The 23,111-nt window shown below is 36.1% G+C and overlaps 1 protein-coding gene across 1 annotated transcript in view; it reads left to right on the top strand.

The window, feature by feature from the left end:
• Positions 1-23,111, top strand: part of LOC145292661 (ELMO domain-containing protein 2-like) — a 71,244-nt gene that overhangs the window by 24,132 nt on the left and 24,001 nt on the right. The window contains exons 2-3 of the mRNA XM_080138744.1: positions 19,173-19,387; positions 22,313-22,424. Of these exons, the coding sequence (XP_079994870.1) occupies positions 19,231-19,387; positions 22,313-22,424 (269 nt within the window). The 5' untranslated portion in view covers positions 19,173-19,230. The remainder of the gene's footprint in view (positions 1-19,172; positions 19,388-22,312; positions 22,425-23,111) is intronic.

Genomic DNA, 23,111 nt, shown 5'->3' with positions numbered 1-23,111 from the left:
CAAAATCAAATAACACTAGAATACAATTACAACATCAAAGCGACAATTTAGAAAATTACAATGCAACAATGGAACAATGGATACATTATCGGTATCCCCACCACTGCACACATTTTTTTCTGTTTTGTTTTTTTGGGTTTTTTATTTTTTTTTATTTTTCTATTTCATTAACCCGTGTTGTAACTCTTTACCACAAGCAAATATCAACAGGCATGGGTGTTGATCTATATGAATTAAGTGATAAAAATTATGAATTACTTGGTTTTAAATTTGAAAGTAATTTTGGAATCCCTTAAACTGCTGAATAAAACATCATTTAAACTGGCTTTAAAATTCTAAGCAAATCCTCGTGTATTACAAGTTCACTTTTTTTTTTTTTTTTTTTTTACACGGTGGTCACCACTTATCAAGGCCCGGAAGCCACTCAGGGATAAGGGTTATTGCAAGTACAGTACGTTAGTGTGGAGATTTAATGAAGTGTTTACTTAAGGGGGCAGTTCATTAGGAATTTGTTAACGTTGGACTTGAAGACATCCAGGTTGTAGTCAGGTGGGAAGCAGGCAGACGGAACAGAGTTCCACAGGCGTGCAGTTCTAAGAAAGAAGCTTTGCTCATGGAATCTATGTTTGGATTTAGGCACAGATAAAGAGTGAGGAAAATTTTTCACAGTGGATTCAGCTAGACGGGTGTTTTTCGTGAAAGATTGGCGAGTGGGGACCAGAGATTGGAGTTCAGACGAGCACCTGCCATGGAAATAACGATAAAACAAGGATAGGCTCGCAACGTCTCTTCTGTGGGGGAGAGGTTGCAGGGTAGAGAAAAGGGCATCCCCCACTAAGCCACGAAGTCTATTTTGTACTCTGTCAAGGCAGGATAGGCTGTTTTTAGCAGCTCCTGCCCAGATATGGCCGCAGTATTCCATCCTTGTACATACTTGGCTTTTATATAGATAGAGAATTGCATCAGTAGTGAGATATCTTCTGGAGCGGTAGAAGGATCCCACCATCTTTCCAGCAACCTTGGCAACAGACTTGATATACATGTTCTATTTCAGATCAGGAGTAAAGGATAAACCCAGAAGCTTGTCAAAACATGGGGCTTCTCCTAGATGGGAGCCATCCATTTCAATTGATGCCAGATGGGGATCAGAGCGTTGATGTAATAATTTATAATTTAATGACCTAATGATACCGTATTAATGAAATTTAACTTAAAAAATGAAAGTAAAAAAAATCCCGTGTAACACTGGTTATGAACAACTAATATATCTATATGCTACTAAAACTACATTAACTTCCTTGTTTCTATGCACACTTCACCTGCGTATTATTATTTTAGATGCTGGGAAGAAGGAAACTGATCACAATGACTTTTTTTTTTTTTTTTTTTTTTTTTTTTTAATGTAGCTTTTTATTTCTGAACTATGAAAACAAATGATTTCACCCATAAGTATGATATGCAATTTGTGGAAAATCCATCAACTTGAATTATATTGTAAATATGACCAAAAGGGAGATAACCCTAAACATAACGTGTGACTGTGAGAGACTTTACTTATCTCTCCCCTTGATTTGTTTAAATCAGTCATCTTTTTCAGAAGGACTTTTTTTTCTTCTGCGTTTTGTGTGTAGAATTAAATTTTCTATAACTTTTAAATGTTAATTTTTTTTTTTTTTTTTTTAATAAAATATAAATTGTTTGAGAGCAATGGAACCCTGCCAAAAGCCATTTAATTGTAAACACGTGACCATAATGTCTCTCCTCACAAGAGCGCTTGGATATAAATTTAAATAATATCAAGTGTTAGCTCCAGGAAGGAATCTTCTGATCTCTTGAAACTAGTTGAAGTAGAGTAGATCTTAAAAAAAAGGGACGTGGAGGGTACCTATTAATGCTATTTTCATTTAAATCAATAATGCAATCGTAATTAGTAATTACAAAGAAATAATTGCTCGCTAGATTAGATCAATTTTCAGCTTAGTAAATAGTAGCTTAAAATCGTTTTCTTATTGTTGCTAAAAAGTGTTTTACATTGACCACACAAAACAAAATCATTAAATTCTTTTCAATATGTCAATTCATTTTTTTTTTTGCTTTTCTTTTTTTTGTTAAATAAATTTATTGAATAATTAACTATTGCTCTGAAAGAATTGACGACGAACACTTAAATTTGTAAATTTCTGTAATCTTTTAAAATATTTTTTTTTGTTACTATATATTTTTTTACTTTTGTACTGATGAATAAGCATTTAGCAATGACTGCTTGAGGATAAAAGTTAATGAGATTGTCTGTTAGAGAATGAATAGTATTATGAGAAGCTGTAGGATGATGGGTGAGATGGGTAGAATTTCATTAACATAAGCATCAAATTGTCAGGTGATACATTAAAACAAGTCAAATTTTTTTGGTGTGTATGTGCAGGGAGAGGGTAGTTTCCTATGTACATGTAACATAAAAGCATAAATCGGTCATTTTGAAATATTTGGAAAAGCTTATAAAAACAATTGTCAACTGGAAGCAATCATGTTGAATTGTCTTCAGCTAGTATGAACAAAAACCATAGTATTTATTATTATTATTATTATTATTAGTAGTAGTAGTAGTAGTAAGCAGCCCAGCGTTGCCCGGTCGTAAAATAAACTTAAATATGATATTTTAATTTATACAGATTTTGTATTTATTATTATAGAAACAATATTCTGTTCATTATTATATTGTACCCAATATATAGTAATGATTTTAAAAGTAAAAAAAATATGATTTGGGTGCCATCAGCTAGAATCAAAACCAAAAGATGTAGCTCTCCAGCCTAATTCGTTACTATTAGAGCTAAGTTCATATGTATATAAAAACTTAAAAGATAACCTAGTTAAGATATGGATGTATATTTGTGCATGCGTAAAAATAACACATTTAGTCGACTTATGCCTGCCAAGTTCCAATTTTTTTTCAATTTTGACCCCTTAGCAGCTATTTGTACCAGCTAAAGACCAAATCGAATTTGTTCTACAGATTCAAATCTATGTATCAAGTTTCAAGTCTGGTGACCAAAAATTGACAGAGTAGTTTTGTAGAGACTGTTCTGCACACACAAACAGACAAGGTTACTTTTATATATAGATTCTTAAATCAAACATGTTTTTGTCAAAAAACAGACAAAAGAAAAAATACCTCCAAAGTAACTACTGAATTTAATGGTTTTATGCAATAAGTTATTTGGAAATAGTACCGAGCTGCTTATTTTTTTATTTTTATTTATATTTATTGATTTATTTTAACTGATTAAAGCATGTGTCCAAAGCTTCATTTTTTTCAACTTGTTTTTTGTTTTGTTAGTTTTGTTCTGATGAATGTTAAATTACAGTGAAAAAATATTAATAAACACTACAAGAGCAATTATAATAGCCATCAAAGCAAGGTTGAAAGTCTGAAGTAACCAAAGAATATGATGGAGTCTGGTTTGACCCAAATATTAGATTGATTTGTATCACACGCATGTACACACACACACACATGCACACGCTATGCAAATAGGAATAGACAGTTTAAAGGCCTTTAAATCGCACATAAAGAGATTTTGAAGTATATAAACTGTCAATTTCTGGTTATGATTAAATGTTAGTCAAGCAATATAGTTCACTGTAAGATTTTGGCAAAATATGGGTTTCGGCTATATTATTCTCTTAATCTGTTTTATTTTTTTTTATTTAGTATATAAAGAAAGAATTTTAGTCAATTATACTAAAAAAAAAAAAAAAAAAAAAGTAAGATTTTCCTAGCTTTAGAAAAAAGATGAAATAATGGCTTATCAGCATGTGCCAGAAAACACTATTTAATAACATGTCTGATCTATGTAAACACAAAAGATTTAGCACGGTAGCATAACTGTATAAGAACGATTAATGTCTATGGTATATTTAATGTAAAAAATAAAAGAATTCTTGGCTTATGAACATGTTTCAATGTGCCACAGTTGGTTATGTTTAGTTTATTTTATTTAAAACGATTGCCTCTTGTAAGAGTGACGCCATATTTGAAAATTTCTGGAGTGTTTATTTTTGTAATAAGATTTAGATTCTGGAATGAAAGAATTGTCAGCTCCCAGTCAATGAGATTTGGCAGAATGTGAGAAGAAAGAATTTATTATTTTTTAATTTGGAAATGGAAAGATCATGGTATGTCTATGAGTATATGATCCAGTTAATAAGGGTGAAATTCTCCCAGTGATGAGTGGGGGTGGTAGGCGAGCTCCTTATTTAAAAGGAAAAATAGGAAACTTCTTCCTCTAATTGTGATGTTGTTCCTAGGATGAAATGTAAAATTTTATTATGACTAAATGCGTTTAAAAAGGCGTTCTAAAGTTACATAAGATAGTGGTTAATAGTCTAGACATAATAAATTTGTGCGTGGTATCTGTTGTTGCAAACCCACAGTACTTTGGTCCAGAGAGGAATTTCTTTCAAAATATTATATAGGAGATAAACGTTGTCGAATTTCCAAATATGTTCTCTCATCTCATTTTTTCCAAAGATTGCTTGTCTTTTTTTAAGATTGAGTTAGAAATATTGTGCTCCCCTACAATAAGAATTAGATTAAGTCCAGAAAGAACTATAAATACATTGTATTTCTATACTTTCATTTTTTTGTATGTTATATGTAATGTGAAGGCAAGAATAAAGAAGATAATTTTGTTCTATTAACTGATGTATGATACAACACATTGATAATAAGTAAAGGATTTTGTATTGATCTATGCATTACTCGTATTACCAAAATTATAGATAAGATGAAAAAAAAAAAGATCACCAAATTCAGTAAAATAAAGCTACAAAAAACAATATGGAAGACTTCAGTAGTTTTTATTTTGGAATTTTTAAAACTAACAAGCAAAACAGTATATTCAAGATATGGAAAGACCCAAAGAAAAACTTGAAAAATAATGTAGTCAGTCATATGGAAAGTCTTGAAAATCTGCAGCAAGAAAACTTTAAATGATAGAAGAAATTTTTAGTCTCTTAGAAAAAGTTCTCGAAATTGACCAAGGGAACTAATTCTTTTTCTCCAGATTTTGGAATCAATCCAATTGGAGAAATTAGGCGCAGATCAGTATATTTTAGAGGAGGACTTTAAAAAAAGAAAAGAAGATTGTTCTATATAGGAAGAAAAGAAAAAAAAATTGACTCTTGCTTGGAAAATTCACAGCTGCTGAACATGAAAAGTAAAGGAGATATCTCATTTCAGGAAATGATTTTGCTATAATTAACAAGGAGTGTTTGACGAAAGTTCACTTTTCAATATACATTGACAATGTCATTGCTCTGACTAATGGTATGGAAATGTTGAAACGTTGAATCTCTCCATGTAGACTTCTTACAATATATATATATATATATATATATATATATATATATATATATATTATATACATACAGTCACTGTCAATATAGTTGACCTATTTGGCCTTTTGGCTAGAAATATAGGAACAAAGTGTAGTATCTGTTTTGATGCTACACATATTTAATTCTGTCCTTAGTCAAGTCTAGACTAAGGCAATTTAAAATTTTTGTTCCACTTCAGAGTGCTCCTTTTGGGGGAGCTGAATGTTCCTCATATTTCAAACCTTTTGTCTCATTTTGCTCTTGTGGAAAGGCAAATAAATAGGATGACCCATAATGCATTGTAGGTCAGCTATCTTCTCAATGGACAACATCATTCTTTCATTACTTCAACATTTATGACATCATAAAGGAGTTCTTTGTCTTCAACCTGTTTTATTGGATGATGTCATCCAGTGTGCATGGAGAAACAAAGAAACATACCAAATCTACAGAGTTTTAGTATTATATAGATACATATGTAACAGAGCATGGATGTACATATGGCAGCAGCAGCTGTATGCAAATGACCAAGCCATGTATGAAGAAGAAAGGAAGAAAAAGACAAATGGGTGTTTTTTTTTTTTGTTTTGTTTTTTTTTTTTTTACATGGTAATCACCACTTATCAAGGCCCGGAGGCCACTCGAGGATAAGGGTTATTCCGTGTACAGTAATCAATGGGATATTATCATAGTAATCATTAGTAATGGAGATTTGATGAAGTGTTTTACTTAAGGGGGCGGTTTATCAGGAACTTGTTTATGTTGGACTTGAAGACATCCAAGTTGTAGTCAGGTGGGAAACAGGCAAACGGCAGAAAATTCCACAGGTGTGCACTTCTAAGAAAGAAGCTTTGTTCATGGAATCTACATTTTGATTTAGGCACAGATAAAGAGTGGGGAAAATTGACAGTGGTTTCAGCTAGATGGGTGTTTTTCATGAAAGATTGGCGAGGGAGGACCAGAGATTGGAGCTCAAACGAGCACCTGCCATGGAAATAACAATAAAACAAAGACAACGTCTCCTCTGTAGGTTCTGTGTGTTACACACGTGGGCCGCAAATGACAAGAAAAGACCGATCCTAAACATGATCGGACAAAGACAGAGTACCACGTGTTCGACATGACAGATTTTTGTTAAGCACATTGGTTGGTTGGTTATTTTTGTTTTAAGGCTTATCAACCCTTTTCAGGTTATTTAATGCCGAATCCAGTGATTTTGAAGAACAATTTTTTAATAGAGTATATTTGTTTTTGTTTTTTTTTTGTTTTTTTTAAGTTGGTTTCTATTTAACCCATAGTTGGGACTCTAACAAGTACTACCAGTCCACACTCCCCAAAGCCCGCAAGCTGGGGCCTCACCATCGGATATAGTTTAAGGTCATATCCAGGACCTAAGCACATTGTAGTATGAGAAAACTTTTGAACAAGAGACAAGGCATTATTCTAGAAAATGCTGTAAGTAAATGTATGTTCTTTCACTGAAAAAAGTGTGAGTCGAATTATTTTCTTGTCTTTGTTTCCTTGCAACTGTGTGCATACATGTGAGTCCCGAGTGTTGACATGTAACGACCCCATTAAAAAAAGAAGTACTATGTTGCACATCTAGATTAGGCAAACTTCGACCCATTAATTTCTTAATTTTGACATTGACTGATAAAGCAGCTGTTTTTTTTATTTACTTATCTCTTCACGAGGGTAAAGTTAGACAAAAGGTCAGTTTTTAATGTGAGGAAAATCCGGTTTTATGGGTCAATTGCAAACTTTGGGTGAAATTTGCTATGATGGCATTAAAAATATGCATTTTAGAAAATAAAACTATGCAAAATCAATATTACTGTTATTAAAATATTATTTGTTATTCTGACCTATATTCTTATCTTGGTTTGTAATTTTCAAATATTTAGGCCAGTGTAACCACCGACCAAAATGTGGAAATAACAATCAAGATGAGAATAATCATTATCGTTGGTATCATCATCCATTTTATTGTCTTATTTATCTTGATTAGAGATCTGATGTTTTTTGGCTTCTTGCAATCTCAAACTTAGTAATTTTGAGGATTGATTCCTCCAATGTCATTTTCAAGTCTAATGTAAATGTTCCTGTTGAGCCATCCTCTTAAATAATCAAGCCCTACCCAAATTCCACCATTACTGATCATGTAGACTCATTATCTACATAACACTTATTAGCCTTTATCCTAGATTAGCCTCTGGGTCTTGATAAACAGTGATACTCAAACAGAAATAGATTCTTGTTGATGGTGTCTATCAAAAGTCAAGATAATAAAAATTATCAATCAATTTAAAAATTCTAAAACGCATATCATAGTACTTGTTTTTTTATTAATGAAAATAAACTTGAAATCCCTTCTAAATGTTTAAATCCAACCAGTAGAGCAACGTGTGCCATATGTACATGTTTAGGATCAGTTCATTCCTTCTGCATTGTTTTATCTGTAGCAGTCATAAATAAAATCTTATTTGCTCTTGTGGAGAAATGTCCCTGTTAAGTGATTTGGTTACACACTGACCAATCAGCTTGCAGGGCACATTAATTTCATCTGTTCCCCTGAATAACTACTTCAGCACCTTTGGGAATAATAATAAGTCAGCAGAGAGAAACCTGAAAGCAACAAGAAAAAACATCTCTCTCTCTCCTATCCACTGGACACTCAAACATCGACTATTTTTGTCTGAAGATAACTGCTGATAGACTTTTTGGAGACCAAAGAACTTTCTATCTCTCCAACTTTTTTCCACCTATGCCAAATGGTATAAGTAATTAAATAAATCCTTTTATTATTGTTATAAAAGAGGTTTTGGTTTTCCTTTCATGTTAGATGAGTAGCACACCTTTCCCTAGTCGACGAGGAATGGGTGAAGAGACTGACGATCTTGATGTAGTCTGAGTGCGTCCTCCAAGTTCCACTAAAGAATGCTGAGCGTTCTTTTTCACAACATGAGCATGGACAATCAAAATTCTGATGTTGAACCCAATTCAGCCGCTGACAGTTTCTTCCATTTATATCACAATGTGCGCTGTTAAGACTATTCTCATTTGCGCAAAAACTGAAAGGTCCCATTTCAAAAAATATTTGCTCATAAACAACTGTAATTTAAACCTGCTCGACATGCATTCCTCTCCCCCACAAGTTCACGAGGAATTTCGGGTGAGTGATGTGAAAAAGAATGCTGTTCACTCTACACTCTGAAACAATAGAGAAGAGGGTTGGTTAGCTTATGTCCTAGGTGATGAGAGGAGACATTTACATTAGCTATCTCCCCCACCCACGGTGAGGTTTTTGCGGCCACGACAAAAAACATCCTGTACAAAAGTCCTCTGAAGCTATATACACTGTGATGGAATCATTGGTCTTGGTTTCGCCGGGACCGCAACTTACTTGCTAGTGCAGTCTCTGAAGCACCAGGAGCATTGTGTGGCATCAGTCGGCTCAAGGCCCTGGGAGCCTTCTTGGCAATTGTATGCATGTTCTTGGGGGTGGTGTCATTTCCAGCTCCAGCGTTCTTGGGAGTGGCAGAATCTCTAGCTGGGTTAGAAGCATGAGGGGTAGTTGGAAGGATCTTAGAAGGGCTCAATGGCACGTCATAAAAATGTTTATTGCTGAACTTACGTATAGGACTATCCGTTGGATTACTAGCATGGACTTCTGGCAGGGTGGCAGGAGAGTCCTCTGACGCCCCTGGTATGGTGCTGACAGAGGCGTCTTCCGGCAGCCTGGTGACTGGTAGGAAGGACTCTATCACATCTTCATTAGTTGTGGTTCTGAAAAGCTTGAATTTCCGAAGGTGTTGTCGGTTTCTGAGCGTAAGTCTCCCAGAGCCATCTATCTTGACCACATATTGGTGAAATTGTCTCACCTCCACAACGGTGCCTGTTCGTTCCCAGCGTTTAGGGCGATTTCCAGTTAGGTTTTGAATATACACGTGATCCCCCACGCTTAGAGGGGACAAAGATCTTGTATGCTCGCTCCACTTTTCATGCTCAAGGGAATGACGTTTTGCTAGTGCCTTCTCCCTGTTTACAAGCGTCTCAGACCATGTGGGGTGGGGGCAGTACCGACCCATTGGAATCGGGATGGGATCTCTAATGAGTCGTCCGAAAACTATAAGAGCAGGAGATGCCTTCGTCTCTGGGTCGATGGAGTTGCAGTATATTAGCATCGCCCGGTGAAACTTGTCCACATTGATGGATTCGCCTGCTGAGGTGTTATCCATCAGCATTCGTTTGACAGTTTTGACTGCAATTTCTGCTGTGCAGTTGGTGTGAGGGTTGGCAACAGAGGTAAGGCGATGGTAGACTCCCCATGATCGGAGGAAATCCTGAGTCTTCCCAGCAGTGAACTGGGGTCCCCTGTCAGATGTCAGCTCCTCAGGCACTCCGAAAATCACAAAGACTTCTCTTAGGCGCTTGATGAGGCCATCTGCGCCGTTCTCTGCTTGGAATACCATCGGCCAGTTGGAGTACCGGTCGACCACCACAACATAATCATGGTTGTTGTGTGTGAAGTAGTCGCTGGCGATCTTGTGAAACGGGTACTCCGGAGGTGCAGCGTTAAAAGGTGGCTGCATAGCATTAGACTTTGCAATCCGATGGCAGTGGGTGCAATTGTCCCTGACACGTTGGATGTCGATGCTGATATTGGGCCAGTAAACCGAGTCAGCCGTGCGGGCACACATGAAGCTGATTCCCTGGTGGGCCGCATGCAGGGCTTCTAATATCTCTTGGCGTAATGTTGCCGGCACAATGATGCGGTTGCCGGCAAGGATCACGCCATCAACGGTGCAAAGGCTGCTGGAGATGTGGTGGTACGGCCGGAGTGCAGTCCTTAGCTGTCGGCAGTCCAAAGCAAATCCGTCATGAATCAGTCGGTGTAATTCCTGTAGGTCTGCGTCCGAAGATGTAGCTTCCCGCACCATGTCCCAGGAAACCACATTAGTGACTGCATAAAGAGTGTTAGACATGGATGCATGTATCCCATCATCCTCTCCAATATCTGCAGTGTCATCTGTGCTAGAAGCATCATCTGCGTGGCTGGCGGCGGCAGATGGGTACCGGGAGGCAGTGTGGATGACTTTAAAGTTGTAGGAGAGAGTCTTTTCCTTTAGATTCAACACACGGCGATTGTCTATCTCCGTCAAGGAGCGGTCATTGAGTATCCCAACCAGCGGCTTGTGCTTGGTAGCCACAGTCAAGTCACGGCATCTGAGGATGTAATACCGTGTTTGGTGCAAGGCGTAGACAACAGTGAGGGCTTCTCCTTCAATTGGTGCATACCTGGATTCTGCTGCGTGGGTGAAGCGGCTACCCATCAGGCAAAGCTTCCAGCCCTCCTTGCAGCACACAGGCGTCCAGTACTTCTGCATCATGAGGTGCCACCTTGTAACGATAGTGACCCCATGGGGTTATGAAGGTTGTAATGTGGCGATCTTCCTCTCGGATGGGAATAGAATGGTAACCATTCCAAGTGTCCGTGACAGTCTTCCGAGTGTGCTGGGGGACACGATCTGCCGGATGGAATGGACTCTCCACATGGTGAGTCTGCCTCACGGACCATCGATTCTGTGGCTGCAAATCCACTGTTCTTCTAGGGGAGCCGTCAGCTTTTGCGGTCACCACCATGCGGGAACACCAGGTGGTCGGCGTATTGGGGCTGACCTTCTCTAGGACGCCGATAGTGACGTTTCTCTCAAGGTCATTATAGACCTTATCCTGCCAGTGTAGGGGGACCAATGCAGGCTTATGAATGGCGACTGGCTTTGCGTTGGGGTCGATATGGAGCTCCAGCGGTTCACACTTCATCATGGGAAGTGGCTGGTGCTCGCATGTATTAAACGTTGTTGATGAATAGAAGTCAAGCAGCCATTGCTTCAGAATTGGCACAATTTCATTGGTGGGCGCAATACCTGTTGGAAGCTGCCTATTTTCATCTTCGATTGTATTCAGGAGGTCTTGAGGCCAACTTACTGGCACAGTTGGGAAACTGGCAGGTATGACCCCTAATGCCACCAGTGCTTCACGACAAAGGAAACCTTTGCCGATTTTTCTAGACACATATAACAACTTCTTTGTTGTTTTTGGTGTGCCACATACATCAGCTGTGGATACCTCCACGAAGATGCCTCTTTCAACCCCTAGATCCTCCTCGTTAGCTCCTTGCATGAACAATTTGACAGGGAATATGTCAGTCTTGGTGATGCCCATCGCAAGTGCTGATCTGATGGGTATGATGGAACTCTGACAACCAGAATCCGCCACCATAGGTATTTCGATTGATGTGGGGGCCGGAGGATTTTAGTGGGCAGCCAAGCTTCTTGTGGTCATCTGGTAACGGGGTGAGCTTCACCGTCATCATTGGGTGGGGCTTAGAAGGTCTAGCAACCCATTTGCCTTTGTATACATGATGTTCGATTGGCTTGCAGCTGCTAGTTAAGAGTTGAGTCTGGACGGTACAAAGCTGGTCAAATAGTGTGCCAGCTTCGTCATCCCCCATGTGCAAGGTGTCATTACTGTACTTGGGCTTAGCCTTACGGCGGGGGTTCTGAGGGCACCACCTGGAAGATCTGTCTCGGTGGCCCCATAATCCACAGTTCGAGCACTTACTGCAGTTGGTTGCAAAATGGCTTTTTACAGAGCACTTTCTGCATGTTACAGACCAAACACTGCAGGACTTGGCTCTGGAATTCCGGTCGTTTGACTTACCATGCTGTAGTTCTCCGCAGGCCCAGCACTTGCTCTGTCTGTTGCTGCGAGATGGTTGTGACTGGTGGGGTTTGTCGTTGCCATGGCTCATGGCAGCAGTAGTTTCTCCAACAGCTGCCCTGGTGGATTTACCCTGTTCCTTCTAGGTTATATAGGCAACAGTTTCCTCCAGGGTTCGGTCTGTTTTGGGATCACCCAACAGATCAGAAAGAATCTCTAGATCAGCAATACCACGAATGAGATTATCCCTAATAATCTCACTGCTATAATCATAAGTGTGGCCACAGCCCGGTTCCTTACACTTTGCTGTGTACTGGCATAAAGCGGACTGACCCCTGAAAGCGGCAAGGAAGGTTCTGATAGGGGTACCAGGGGCCTGTGTCATCCTACTGAGTTTGATGCGGTGGACCAGAGTGCTCTCCTCCCTAACTGCCAGGCGCCTTATAGCAGCAAGGAGGTCTGCCTCGGTCATTGATGACACATCTTCCTGCAAGTCTTTCAAGAGGTCATTCATGAGGTCCTCATCACAGCAGTGAAAGAGGGCAGTGGCGCACATAGCATCAGTGATAGCCATGCCGGTTTTATACATAGACCATTGTCGCTTGAAGGCTGATCATTGATCGGGGGTGCTTTCAGCACCAATAGATGGGTTCTTGAGCTTAAGCCTGGGAGCTGTTGGTTGTTGGGGGTTTGCCATCAGGGCTGAATGGGCAGTTTGGGCATGAAGGTTCATGGAGGTAATGAGCACGTTACTGAGGGATTCAGGGAGTTTCTGGGATTTCCAGCCACATCCAGTAACTGGGCAGGTGACTTCAATTTTGTCGCTCATTATTTATTTAGGTGTAATGAGTTGCTTTCAGAAGTGGTGAGATCAGGACGATGTGTAGTCATAGAACAGCATAGATGAGTAGCACACCTTTCCCTAGTCGACGAGGAATGGGCGAAGAGACTGACGGTCTTGATGTAGTCTGAGTGCGTCCTCCAAGTTCCACTAAAGAATGCTGTTCACTCTACACTCTGAAACAATAGAGAAGAGGGTTGGTTAGCTTATGTCCTAGGTAATGAGAGGAGACATTTACATTAGCTACGTGTAACAATTTTCATTGCATACTACTAATAAATAGAAGTGCATCTCATTTTTATACATCTGCAAAATCTTAGTTTGAAAAATTGATTTTATAGGGTCTTGGTATGAAGCATATAAATATATATTTTATTATTATAAAAGGGGTGACCTCAAAAAATATCAAAGTATCGATACTTCTGATAATTGTATTATGTATAAAATAGTGTGTGTGTGTGTGCGTTTTGAGGTACAACATTTATAAATGCACTTAAAAACAATGGGTGGAAAACTCTAGAGCTTTTTCAACTATCCTCTCATCAGCAGAAATTGATAGTATGATATGAGAAAAGGCTTAAGTTGACAAAAAGTGGGTCCTTTGTATAGAGAAACTTAATCGATAAATAATTTGGTTTTCACTGGTGTGGTAAAGAGACTTTTAAAGTAATTCTATTGATATTATCAATCATATATACTCTATAAAAGTATGTTTCAAGACAGGTAGCACTAATCCTCCAAAAAGAACAATTTTGCACAATTTTTATGCCCCTTTATGAAGACTAAAACCAAGATATAATACTATGAAACCTTGTGTATAGAATTATTATTCAAATTTTTATCAAAATCCGTTGCAGGAATTTTAAACTTAAGGAGTCTTAAAATTAAATTGAAATTCAAGAAATTTTTCTTAATTGATGTCTATTGACTATGGATCAAATTTAATGTAAATCTGAAATATTTGAATTTTCAAATAGGAAGTTGTTCCCATATTAGAACCCTTTACAATACTCTAACAAAACTGAAATTTAGGTAATACTAGCTGGATGCCCAACGTTGCTTGGTCATACAGTATGCTTAAACATGATATTTTAATTTATGCAGATTGCATCTGTATTGTTATAGAATCAATCCTCTATTGAATATTATATATAACGAGGAATAATTTGCCCACTGGACTAATTTGGAAAAATAATTTACAAAAAAAAAAAAAATGATAATATCGTTCATCAAATTCCATCTGTTTGTTTACAATATCACGTCAGCTGATATTTGGGTTTTACAATGAATGCTCTGGAAAAGTCACTTCTGATTAATGTTTAGTTTTACATATGCAAATGAAGAAATTATTTGTGGTGATTTTAAATGGTACCTCTCCTTTTATCATAAATTAAACTCATAATTAGAAAAAATTGAAATAAAATGGTGAGGTACATCCAGGCTTGAATAGGGAACCATTTGATCTGTAGTCGAATACTTTACCACTGAGCTATATCTCCAGATTACAATAGTTCTGTTTTTTTTTTTAAGAAGAAATGATTTGCTGAGAATTGAATCTCCCTTAATTTGCTGAGAATTATCTCTCTTGGCCGGTGTAACATAAAATATTGCCCTGTAAAAAATTATTTTTTATATATAAGAAAAAAAAAAGATTATTTTTAGGATTGGATTTTTTCGATTTTCGATATTTATCAGATGAATTTCTGTACAAAACATATCTAAGAACATTGCCAGACATATAAATTACCTTTGTGTGAAACTTTCAAAAGATAGGCTCAGCCATTTTGGAACCTATGAGGAAAAAACTCACACACACACAGTGACTTTTATATAATAGTAGAGATTTATTAACGTCAAACATCTACTGTTAAAATTTTGCAAATGTTTTCCACCCATTCCTTGCTAGCTTTGCATAAAACTAAAGTAAGGTAAATATAGCCCACATGTGGACCACTTAGGTCTAATAGCTGTGTTCCAAAATGCATGATGATTGGTGAATTAGTTTAAGAGTAAAACCTATACATAGAAATATATAAACAGATGTACATACCTAACTTTACATAAATAAATATAGTGAATTATAAAGTGTTAGCAAGTATGAAAAGAAGAAAAAATATAACAAAAAAAACAAAAACAAGGAGAAGCAAGTTTATCGACAGAACAATGGAAAGGACGTTGTTCATCAAGGTACACAAAGGGAGCTGAATAGGATTGTTAATCAAGGTGTGGCAGACAAGACTGGACATAAAGGCAGATATTTTTAGAGTTTGTTTACGAGCAGTTGTAGGTATGATGGTGAATTTTGCAACAGTTAGGGACAATTAACATATCATCCTGGGTTTACAACGGTTGATAAGTTTTGCATTGAGGACAGTTGCAAGTTTGACATAGAACACAGATTGTGGCTCAGATTAGCTGATGGCAACTGATGAACACTAGGGCAGGTCGATTTGCAACTTTTTTCAGAAAATCAACATGGCACTGGTGATGATAGTTGTGATTTGATGTGATAAGAACATATGCCAAAAATTAGATTCCCATCTTGAACAGAAAATTGAGCATTTAATTTTAAAAATCGTGTAGAAAAATGCTGAAAAATCCTTCATTTTCATTGTATTTTTCACAACACTGACTTTGAAATTTCACTATTTTTATAAAATATTCAGTTAAAATTGATATATTTATATGAAATACATTGAAAGAAAAATAAATACATGAATTATAATTTTAATTATGAATCACAACTAGCAAAATATCTCAACCTTTACTGCATTAATTAAACAAAAATAGTAAAAAAAGCTAATTAGCAACTAAGTCTTTTAAATTTCACAATTCAAAAAGGCATGGAGATGTATTACACAATATAACAACTTGATACAAGTTACAGAACCATGTATTTTAATTTTTTATTAGAGGCAATAATATAAACTTATAATAGAACTAAATTATTCTGTATCATTTCCTTTTGAGGAAAATGAAGGCCTAATTTGCTGGCACGATGACTTTGTAATAATGTGTCTGTGTCTTGCTTCCTGTCCATATACAACTTTTTGAGAAAAATCAATCAAATTTGACCAGTGTGTGGCTGCAAAATTGATAGCAGTAATTTTTTTTTTTTTTTTGAGTTGTTTACTATTTCTGGAGAAACAGCACACAAAAAAAAAACAATTATTTGGAAAAACTTATTTTTTATATTTTTGCGATTTATTATGAATAAAAAAACTAACTATTGTTTGGGTAAATTAAGAAAACTAATAAAATGTAATGAATAAATATCTATTTACCTAATGGACAAAATCGTTTGAATGCCCTCTTCTCTCACATCCAATTCATCTGAGTTTATCATCGATATTATATTTTCCAGAAGTAGTGCAAAAGCATTATATTTTGAACAGTTTAAAATAGTAATTTGGATTTCAGTTAACTGTTTTGTTCTCTGAATCATATTAAAATATACTGTTGTTGGTTAAAAAAAAATATTGTCGCTTTTGATCTCAAACCAACTAACTGCATACACTTGGATGATAAATTTGACCAGAATGTTTAATTTATCATAGTGTTTGAGGATGGACAACTCTAGTCCATAAACACATTAATCTTGTGTCTTATTTTAGCCATCTTCCTTGATTCAATTTTCTAAGTGAACTTCTCCACAAGAAATGCCAACAGCATACTCAAAAAGTAGCCTCTGGTTTTCACACTTAAATTATTTGTTTCTTCTGCTGTCAGATAATGATGATCGGGAGGGACACTAATGTTTTAGAATTCTACTTGAGGCAAATCTTGATAATTATTGATACAAAGTTTCCCCAAAGGACCAGTAAATGTTGTTAGGCTTTTTGTTGTTCCATCAATTAATTAAAAAATTGCTGTAAATGGCAGTTCTTCTAGTGGAACCTGAAAATTGGAAAATTTGCATGTTTAATGATAGAGCCAGATTACATAATAAATACCAATATATTATTTTATTTTCCACAAAAAGGAACATAATTGCAGGTGAATCTACAGAATTAATTTTACCTCCTTGTTAGGAGGACAAGTGCAGATTATGTGCCTTGTTTGACAATTTTCTGTCTTGCACTTTACTGCAAAACCATCACTTCTCAAGACAGAAAGTTTACAGCTACACGAAGATATATCAAACAGTCTGTCTAGCTGTTCCTTCATTCTTTTCACTTTAATTGCTGCAAGAGATTTCCTGTCAATCTGCTTGGCCGTCTTATAGAAAAATATATTGACCTTCTGTCCTATATAATGTTACCTTAACAAGCGTATTTGTGAATTAACTGCTTGCCAAATACTAATTATTTCCTTGGCAATTAATATAGAAATCTCACTATTTTTTAAGTGGGATAACTGTTTTCGAGGAAATAACTAAACTGAATGACTTGTGAAGTTAAGGTGCTGTTTCATCCAAATGACAAGGTGGGCCAGCAAATTTTGTGAACCACAGGTTAAAACTGAACGTTGTGCTTTTACTGACATTCTAATCTGAAAAGTAAAATAAATAAATGGATTATAACTGAAGGAAAGTGTTTTAGGCTATGTTCCAGTTTCATATGTAAAAAAATAAGTGCTAGTTATTAGAAATAATGAAAAACTTTGTAGAGTTGAATTAGATGTATTGAAGAGAGAGGACCAAACCAAATCAGAGGCATATTAGGGTTTAGTTTAGACATTTTTAGCAGATTTTAGCTCCTCCTTCGATAACATGAATTTATCCTTAAAGAGATTTATTCTTGTTGTAGCTGTGCCATTTTAAACGAGTGTTTAGTGTTTAGAGTTTGAAAAACCAGTGCTTGTGCATCTATGTTACTATGCTATTTTTAATAGTATTTTCAAATTAAATTTAATTTTTATATTTTTGTTTATAAAATTTTTAGGTGAAAGTACAGAATAGTTAAAATACAACCTCCTTCCCGTATTTAGAATGGCTTTCTAAATAACAAAGTTATTTTAGCACAATAACATAGATGCACAAATAGCGAAAAACCTTTAAAGGAGTTTCCTTATTTACTCGTATTAATCTTTGTGGGTTATCTGATTTTAAAATTATAATTTTAGAAGAAAAACACTGCTTAAAAACAATTACTCTCTAAAAATAAAAGAAATTAAAATTTGATACTAATTTTCTGCAAAGTATTTTTTATTAAGTAGAAAAACTTGAAAATTTATGGAGTTATGTTTCATAAAGAATGTGTAGAATAAACTTGTATGGACTATTTTTTTTTAATATAAAACTGGAGTATTACCATATTTTAATAAAAATTTCAAATAGAATTTGATGTGAAATATTAGGTTGGTGCAAAAATAATGTTTTTGACGTTCATTTGAACATCAAAAAATGGAATTATTTTTGCACCAACCTAATAGAAAAACAAATGAAAAAAGATAAAACAAATATATTTAAATTCACTGCAGACACTTGAAATATAATACATATTTTAAACAAGTCTTTTTCGTTTTTCCTTTCGAAATAATTAAGCCTAAATCGTAATGGTTTCAAATTAAATAAACAAACATTAATTTTCAATATCAATAACTAGCGTGTTTGCGACGGTGAAATCTAAAATGTTTCTACTCCAAAAAAGTTCCTGAAATGAAAAAGCGAACTTTGGTCACTATTATTTAAAAAACATAATTTTGCCTTTACAGTTAATATTTATTTTATTAATTCATTATCCTCACTCATTTTATTTAAAAATGTAGTTTAAAACATATTGCAAATAATGATTCCATTTTCTTTACAGTACGGATTGTTTTGATGATGAGACGTTCTTAACAATTCACCGAAAAACTTTTAATCGCTTCCATTTTTCAACTTTTAAAGTAATTTCCTCAAGCAAAGATAACGATTTTGAGAAAAATATTACGTGTAGGTCTTTTCTATGTCAAACCCCAACTATCATCACCATTGCCTCACCGGGGTTTCAAAATCGACCTGCCCTAATAAACACGGCTTAGACAGACTGTGGATTTTAGCATGTAGAGGATCGATAAACACACCCAAAGTACAAAGAGCAAACTACACAGCCAGATAAAAGAACATGGAGGAAGAAAAGACCAGGGTAAACAATGTTAGGGTTGGCGATGGTGTCAAACAAGTGGGGGAGCACATGAGGTGCTATCGCATTAGAATGAAGATCGTTGAGTGCCTTTTTTATCTTCTCATTAAATCACTTAACACGTGGGTTAACACTTAAAATAATCTGTTCTATTTGTATTTCAGGAAGTGTGTGTGTGCGTGTGTGTCGCTGAGGACGAAGCTGAGGTGTGTCGCAATCTGGATGATGATACTTCAGATATGTTATCGCCTGTTTTGCATTTTCACTCAAAATTTACGTACCATTTTTAAATGGTACATGCACAGAGTGACTGGAAAATGTGAACTGCGACGAATTCTGGAAAAGGCCCAGCCAGGTGCAAGAACTTCTAACCAGATTGGTGAGTAACCTTTCCACCGTTCACCATTTTAGTAATTAAATTTATGCAAACAAAAAAACAAAATCGAATGATGAAAAAAAATTTCACACAAAAGTTCCTATGTCCAACCATATGTGCCAAAAATGCATATGCAATTTTGATTTCAATATTTCTTATAAATATTTTCACATATGACAATTCAATGTTAAAAACATTGTTGTATCAAATTCCTGTCTTTGTCATCTTTGCCAGAAGCAATTCCTGTCTTTGTCATCTTTGCCAGAAGCAATTCTTGTCTTTGTCATCTTTGCCAGAAGCAATTCTTGTCTTTGTCATCTTTGCCAGCAGCAATTCTTATCATTGTCATCCTTGCCAGAAGCAATTCTTGTCATTGTCATCTTTGCCAGAAGCAATTCTTGTCGTTGTCATCTTTGCCAGAAGCAATTCCTGTCTTTGTCATCTTTGCCAGAAGCAATTCCTGTCTTTGTTATCTTTGCCAGAAGCAATTCTTGTCGTTGTCATCTTTGCCAGAAGCAATTCTTGTCGTTGTCATCTTTGCCAGAAGCAATTCTTGTCATTGTCATCCTTGCCAGAAGCAATTCTTGTCGTTGTCATCTTTGCCAGAAGCAATTCTTGTCGTTGTCATCTTTGCCAGAAGCAATTCTTGTCGTTGTCATCTTTGCCAGAAGCAATTCTTGTCATTGTCATCTTTGCCAGAAGCAATTCTCACATTTGCCAGATCCAATTCTGGTCTTTGTTGTATGCAATTGTCGTCTTTGTTATCTTTGCTATATGCAATTATTGCATTTGGCAACACTGTCAAATGTGACTTTTTTTTTTTGTTTTGTTTTATCAAATTCTTATACAGGGTGGAATGATAAAATTGTCATCCTACAAAAGACAACATGATTCCATTTCCATTTGATGAAAACCAGTTTTCTTTTTTTTGTTGTAAATCATCTACTGCTAGGCCAGTTGTGTACAAATCTCAAGAGCAATAGGAGCCTTCTATCACGTCTGAAAGTGAGACAATGTTTAACGAGTGAGATCGGAGATGCGCTGCTATACAACTCATGCTTTCTACCGATCCAAGTTATGACAATAAGACCATTGCCAGCACCCTCAAAATGCAAATTAAGATAGCAGGAACATGCCCAGGGTGATGAAAACAGTTTCTGGCCACGGTTATGGTCTTTGATGTGGTTTCAAGTGAGGGCCACATCATGCCATCTCACATCTTCAAAGTCAGCTTGAAAGTCAACACCCAAGTATATCTGGATATACTGAAGTGTGGTTATCCCCTGGTGCAATCAGGTGGCTGCTGGCAGACCCTCAAGTCCAAAGAGACCCAGGCTTGGCTTCAGAAGGAGTTCTATGACTTTGTACCCTTCTCTCACTGCCCCCCCCTTTTCCCCTGACCTGAACCCGCTGGACTATTTTGCTGGGTCATACATTGAGAACATCACCAACATGATCTCCCACTACACCAAAGCCAGCCTGATTCCCGCCATCCACGGAGTATTCGCCTAACCCCTGCTGGCGTTTGTGGAAAAGGCATGCTTCCAGTTCCGGACCCATATCGATGTGGTGATTGAGGCTGAAAGGCGGCTATATTGAATAGATGTTAGTTCTATTACATAATCAAGTTGCCTGAATTGATTTTTATTTTTTTTTTCAATAAGTTTTAAAATAAAGCTGTAGTGTTGTTTTCTTTTGGTGGACAATTTTATTGTTCCATTCTGTATTTTTCTTCTTTGTCCTATGTAATTATAATTGTTTTTCAAGTTTGATGCTACTGCTTAATTCATCTTTGTACAAATGAGGAATAGCAAATAATGTGATCCAGATTCATGAAGATAATTCTTGTTAGAATTTTAGACGTTTCCTATTGCTTTGCTTTCTTCCATTGCCGACAACATGTTTGTTCAATCATGTCTGTAGGCAGGAAGAGTTCACCAGGGTTATACACTTCTTCCTATCTAAGGACACTTCTATTCTTTACTTGCTTTTGTAGAAGATTGGTATTGTCCATTCCAAGCACCACATATCTAAGTGGCATCTATTTCATTATTTAACTGGAGAGAATCTGGCAACGTTTCTTCTGTGAGAAAGAGGCAGTGAGGAATAGATCATCCCTCACTAGATTGTATCGTTGATTTTTAATTCTTTTTAGACAATGAAGAGTATTCTTAGTGCCCCCTCCCATATGTGACAGCAGTATTCCATCTCATGACATTTCTGGCTCTTATATAGGTAGAGGAATGCATCAGGAGTTAGGTACTTTCTGGAATGGTAGAATAATCCAACCAGTTTTTCAACAACCTTAGCAACAGATTTCATTTTACATCTGGGGTTAAAGTAGGTCCTAGGTGCTTATCAAGGAGAGAGCCATTCATTTCAACTTGAGCAAAACAGTGATGGCAGAAAGAACTATGAATTTTATTAACAGTTTTATGGGTGTCATTGGAGAAGGAGCTTAACAGACATTCAGAGATTAGATTGTCACTTGTGGAGGGATAACTACAGATGATATTTAAAAGGAAAAGGTATGATGCTATCTATTTGATTTCTATCATCTCAATCAATACTCATTGGTAACAGCTTGTTGAGAAATCTGGTCAAAACAAAAGTAACCTTCTGCATGTTCATTCCATGTGTCATCTGTTTTGTTCCGTGTGTCCACCGTCTGTTTCGTTCTGCATGTCCACCGTCTGTTTCGTTCTGCGTGTCCACTGTCTGTTTCGTTCTGCGTGTCCACTGTCTGTTTCGTTCCGCGTGTCCACCGTCTGTTTCGTTCCGCGTGTCCACCGTCTGTTTCGTTCCGCGTGTCCACCGTCTGTTTCGTTCTGCGTGTCCACCATCTGTTTCATTCCAAATGTCCACTGTCTGTTTCGTTTCACATATTCTCTAATATCTATTTCCTGTCCTTTTCTTTCTTTCTTCAAGAACGCTGTTTGCGTCGATCACGGAATGCCAAGTTACGAGCCTTGGTTAATGAAGAAGTCGATATTGCTAATAGCGTGGTTATGCTTCTACATACAAAATCCATCCCAAATGAGTGAGTAAATTCAACATTGCCTAATGTTTAGCAGAAATTTAGCTGATTTTTTTACCATAGAAAAAAATGTCACATCGTTTTCTGCATCGTCTGATTCATACAAGTCCACCAATAATTTTTATTACTTTTTGAATCTCAACGATTTTGTTAACAAATATTTTTTTTTTGTATTTGAATTTTAAAATCTTGTAGTAATTTTGTAGTTTCTCATCCAAAATTGTGAATGACTGTGACGGCAATCATTTGCTATTTTAAAGTAAACACTAAAAATGAACATGAATTATTTCTTATATAATTTAACCTGCGCAAAAAATAAATATGTGAATGTTTAAAGATAAAATTTTACATGTTCTTAGCTCTTTTTGCTCCAAATTTGTCTATTAACACAGACTAATATTGCTACAATAACACATATTAAATAAACTAATAAAATATTTTTTTCTAGTTATATAAACTGTAGTGCTTGGAGGAGGATGGTATCATGACGAATAAGAAGATATTGCACTGCCCCCACCCCAAGAATTGTTTCCTGACAACAGATTTTGCACACATAGAACCCTTTTAAATAAGCATTAAAAGACAGCACAAAAGTCTAACATATTATAGTTTACATTTCAAACACAGACAGGCATATCAAATTTTCAATATTAATAGATAGATATGTAAAATGGTGTATGCACCCCTTAA

Source organism: Euprymna scolopes, chromosome 2 (assembly GCF_053919585.1).
Source record: "Euprymna scolopes isolate OS-2025 chromosome 2, ASM5391958v1, whole genome shotgun sequence".
Classification (NCBI taxonomy): domain Eukaryota; kingdom Metazoa; phylum Mollusca; class Cephalopoda; order Sepiida; family Sepiolidae; genus Euprymna; species Euprymna scolopes.
This window is presented reverse-complemented; position numbering and strand designations above follow the sequence as displayed.